Below are 5,000 nucleotides of genomic sequence, written 5' to 3' on the forward strand. Positions count from 1 at the left end.
AATCTTTCTTCATAGGACATTCCCCTTAGCTCTGGAACTAACCTTGTTGCAAACCTTTGTACTTTCTCTAGTTTCTTGACGTGCTTTATCAAGTGCGGGTTCCAAACAGGTGCTGCATACTCCAGTATGGGCCTGACATACACGGTGTACAGTGTCTTGAATGATTCCTTACTAAGGTGTCGGAATGCTGTTCTCAGGTTTGCCAGGCGCCCATATGCTGCAGCAGTTATCTGATTGATGTGTGCTTCCGGAGACATGCTCGGTGTTATACTCACCCCAAGATCTTTCTCCTTGAGTGAGGTTTGCAGTCTTTGGCCACCTAGCCTATACTCTGTCTGTGGTCTTCTGTGCCCCTCCCCCATCTTCATGACTTTGCATTTGGCAGGATTAAATTCGAGAAGCCATTTGCTGGACCAGGTGTCCAGTCTGTCCAGGTCTCTTTGAAGTCCTGCCTGGTCCTCATCAGATTTAATTCTCCTCATTAACTTCACATCATCTGCAAACAGGGACACTTCTGAGTCTAACCCTTCCGTCATGTCGTTCACATATACCAAAAATAGCACTGGTCCTAGGACCGACCCCTGTGGGACCCCGCTCGTCACAGGTGCCCACTGTGATACATCATTACGTACCATGACTCGTTGTTGCCTCCCTGTCAGGTATTCTCTGATCCATTGCAGTGCCCTTCCTGTTATATGCGCCTGATGCTCTAGCTTCTGCACTAATCTCTTGTGAGGAACTGTGTCAAAGGCCTTCTTGCAGTCCAAGAAGATGCAATCAACCCACCCCTCTCTCTCTTGTCTTACTTCTGTTATTTTATCATAAAACTCCAGAAGGTTTGTGACACAGGATTTGCCTTCCGTGAATCCGTGCTGGTTGGCATTTATACTCCTGTTCCGTTCCAGGTGCTCCACCACTCTCCTCCTGTGTGTGTGTGTGTTTGTGTGTGTGTGTACTCACCTAGTTGTACTCGCCTAGTTGACTCAGGTTGCAGGGGTCGAGTCCAAGCTCCTGGCCCCCTCCTCTTCACTGGTCGCTACTAGGTCACTCTCCCTGAACCTTGAGCTTTATCATACCTCTGCTTAAAGCTATGTATGGGTCCTGCCTCCACTACATCGCTTCCCAAGCTATTCCACTTCCTGACTACTCTGTGGCTGAGTGTGTGTGTGTGTGTGTACTCACCTATTTGTACTCACCTATTTGTGGTTGCAGGGGTCGAGTCACAGCTCCTGGCCCCGCCTCTTCGCTGATTGCTACTAGGTCCTCTCTCTCCCTGCCCCATGAGCTCTATCATACCTCGCCTTAAAACTATGTATGGTTCCTGCCTCCACCACATCACTTTCTAGGCTATTCCACGGCCTGACTACTCTATGACTGAAGAAATACTTCCTAACATCCCTTTGATTCATCTGAGTCTTCAACTTCCAATTGTGACCTCTTGTGTCTGTGTCCCATCTCTGGAACATCCCGTCTTTGTCCACCTCGTGTGTGTGTGTGTGTGTGTGTGTGTGTGTGTGTGTGTGTGTGTGATATCTTAGTTTTCTGATAACCTCTTCTTCTTTTCTTCTAATAAATTAATTGTCTATTTTTGAACATTTTTGTATTATTACTCCGTTATAAAACTGAAATCAGAGGAGCGTGCACTGCAGTACATGTAGTAGATAGTGAAAGGTAATGCACTCACCAGAGTGTATATTTTGGTATGCTACTGAGGAAGCTAGAGGCAATGTATGAAGCAATCATCGTTACAGAGGACAGCGGTCGTGGAGTTCGGGAGGAGGCCAGCAAACCTCGCTTCGTGTACCGAAGGCCAGACGATGACCTACTCTCTCGCATACCCTCCTCTCCCACCCGTAACACCAGGTAATCACAGCAAACCTCTATGTCTACCTCTACCTCTATTTTAATCTTATACTTCTACCTCTACTTCTGCTTCTACTCCCACTTCTACCGCTCCTAGATATTACCAAGTTTTCCATTGAACTCATTTTAAGTCGTAATAATCAACTTTAAATGGATAATTAGAAAGAGACGGGGAAGGGGAGGGGTCATATAGATTAAATGGCTCTGAAAGAGGTGATTATTATTATTATAATTCAAGTTAACGCTAAACCCATGTGGGTCATTCAGCATAATGTTTTTACCACTGAATATATCATTGCTTAATTAATCTTAAGTTAATTTTAAGCCTGTCCATAATGCTCTGCATACAACGGGCTTTGGCATGTTGCACTTTAATAACTGTATTCCTTTGTACTTCTCTGTATCATGTTCAAATAAATAAATAAGACGTGGTGGAGAGTTGATCCTCCGTTTGCTAAGCACGAGACAAACGCGCTTCCTATATATACTCGGCTAAATCTTGAGGGAGCTAAGGACAGATTTACTGCGAAAACTCTGGGCAGTGAGGAAGAGTCTGTAGGGTTAGAGTTGGTGCCGTTAGCGGAAAACATGTACAGAAGTACTCTTACCAAATCTTCCATATTAGAAGCTCCGTAGCTCAGCGGTAAAGCGTTGGATCTGTCAATCCCAGGACCACGGTTCAAGCTCCTCGTCCATCTTTCTGTTTATTAATCTTTCCTTTTGGTTTATGTATACACAACCCCTAGTGTCAATATGTGTCAACATCAGATGTTTTTGTTTTATACAGATGCTCCAATGTATCGCCATTGGTCGGTATTTTCCTAATTTTCAGTGTATTGTGTCCAGTGGGTGATAGTTATGAGTGACAGTGGTATTGTTCCCTTACCAGGTACCTTGGCATCCCGAGTCGCTACCTGTCACGGAGTACAGGTAACCTGAGTGACCTGCCTCGCACCTCCATTCCCAGTAGGTACGTATCCTGTCATTCATTGTGGTGCTAGTTTTATGTTACTCATTTGAGCCCAGGTACCAAGTGAGTATGAAGCTCCAAGAAGTCTGCCACCACAAAGAGGCTTGGTATCCCATCACTAAGAAATTTGGTATACCACTCCTGAGAAACTTGATATTCCACCACTAAGAGACTTGATATCCCACCACTGCCACCATGTTGGCTGTGGTACAGGTACGGGAGGCAGCAGAGCAGTGCTGCAGGCGGCGCTGCAGGCAGGACTTCTAGCGAGACTGAGGGCTATGGAGGAGGAGGTGGCTACACTCATCCTAGACGTCGACCCAAGGATGACCTCGCTCACCGAGCCCATGTCACACTCCTGGACCCCGGTGAGTCGACATGGGTTGTAGGAGAATTGGAAGGTGCTGCGGGGACGTGGAGAGATGTGGGTAAGTGGGTAAAGAGTGTGTGTAACTTGGGAGTAGTTGTGGGTAAATGGACAGGGGCTGTGGAAACACTGGCGAATAGAAGGAAGTCACAGTGGTGTCAGGATGGAGAAATGTAACACAGTTTCCCCTGAGAATCAGTACTGAGACCCATATATATAAATGATCATTAAACGACTTTCCTGGAGCGATACATTCCCTTATATAGGTCCTCGTGTCCATCGCCTGTAGGATGGAAAGGAGGTGCATCATAAAGCTAATGAACTTTTATAAGTATTGGCAGATATTGTTAAACTAACGAGTTAGATAATAGTGGAAGGCAAGTGCTTAAATCAACTCCAGACAACGGATAAATAAATAGAACTTAAGAACATAATCATCCCTATCCTCATATGAACCCTATTACACCGATAACTAATGTGACAAATATAACTGCAATCACGAACGTAAACAAAGACTAGTTCAAACTCCTAAACAGTATGTATGTTAACCAGTCGTTGAGTGTATGCGAATTGTGCCTCATCAAACGTATATAGAAGCTTGAGAAAGTCCAGAGGTTTGCGACCAGAATTACCTAGTTCCTGGGCTGATGGGAATGCGCTGTGATGAAAGACTAAATTAAAACTCAGATCACTGTAGGAGCAGAAGAGCCGGGGAGATGTGATCACGACTTATAAGATACATAGGGACATCAACAGAGTAGACAAGGAATGATTGACATGGTAGGGATCAGAACAAAGGAGCACAGATGGAAGCTGAACAACCAAATGAGCCCCAGGAATGTTAGGAAATACTTCTTTATTGTAACATTAGTACAAAATAGATTGAGCTAAATAAACAGGCAAACTTCTTTAACGGTTTTAGGAGGTGTCATAGAACCCAAGAGAAAAAAGGAATCGACTCCGTCAGTCAATTGAAGGTTAAAGAGGCAGGAGGGAGGTACAACTCGGTAGGTACACTCACTGGTAACCAGTTCACAGAAAACCATTAAAAGTGACTTTAGAATTCAAATAAAGATTCAAAGAGCTATACACAGGAAAGGAAGGACTATAACGAGAAATGGTAGATGAATATCAGAGCCACTTAGTATTGGACAGCATCGAAGTAATGAGGCTCCATAAAGAATTTATATACGGAAGACGATGGGACCAGACAGGAAATCTCATCGTGGGTGCACAGCTATAAGCCTGCCTCTTTCGCTTATGTACACAAAGACTGAAAACGGGTGAGTTTCCAGACAGTTGAGAAAGACCAGTGTTGTCCTAACATGCATACCTATCCATAACAGGTAATGGTATGAAATTAGACAGTATAGGATAAATGAATTTGCTGTACATTCTTGACAACTAAAAAGACTTTGAGACTGTACCTCAGGAGGAAAAAAAAAGTGACAAAAAAAAGACGATACTTCAGTGGTTAACCCCTCAAGGAAGGTTCCTTGATGTTGGTGAGGGGCTCTTGATTTAGGGAATTGGATCTGTGCTCCAGTTCCCCGAAATTAAGCCTGAATGCCTTCCACATCCCCCCCCAGGCGCTGTATAATCCTCCGGGTTTAGCGCTTCCCCCTTGATTATAATAATAATAATAATAATTCAGTGGTTAAGATAACACTTTACAAAATGAAGGCAGAGAGTAAGAATGAATGAAGATTTTTGTAAAGTTGGAGAAGAGTATCAAGTAGACTCCAGACAAACACCAATCTTTAAATTCGTCGTATTGCTGATATATGAGATTGACTTATC

At 44.0% G+C, this 5,000-nt stretch overlaps 1 protein-coding gene across 1 annotated transcript in view; it reads left to right on the top strand.

Moving 5' to 3' along the window:
• LOC128692199 (uncharacterized) overlaps positions 1–5,000 on the top strand; it is a 75,270-nt gene that overhangs the window by 16,190 nt on the left and 54,080 nt on the right. Inside the window, exons 6-8 of the mRNA XM_070096336.1 lie at positions 1,752–1,863; positions 2,753–2,833; positions 3,047–3,201. Coding sequence (XP_069952437.1) covers positions 1,752–1,863; positions 2,753–2,833; positions 3,047–3,201 — 348 coding nt within the window. The remainder of the gene's footprint in view (positions 1–1,751; positions 1,864–2,752; positions 2,834–3,046; positions 3,202–5,000) is intronic.

The sequence above is a fragment of the Cherax quadricarinatus genome, chromosome 53, assembly GCF_038502225.1.
Source record: "Cherax quadricarinatus isolate ZL_2023a chromosome 53, ASM3850222v1, whole genome shotgun sequence".
Classification (NCBI taxonomy): domain Eukaryota; kingdom Metazoa; phylum Arthropoda; class Malacostraca; order Decapoda; family Parastacidae; genus Cherax; species Cherax quadricarinatus.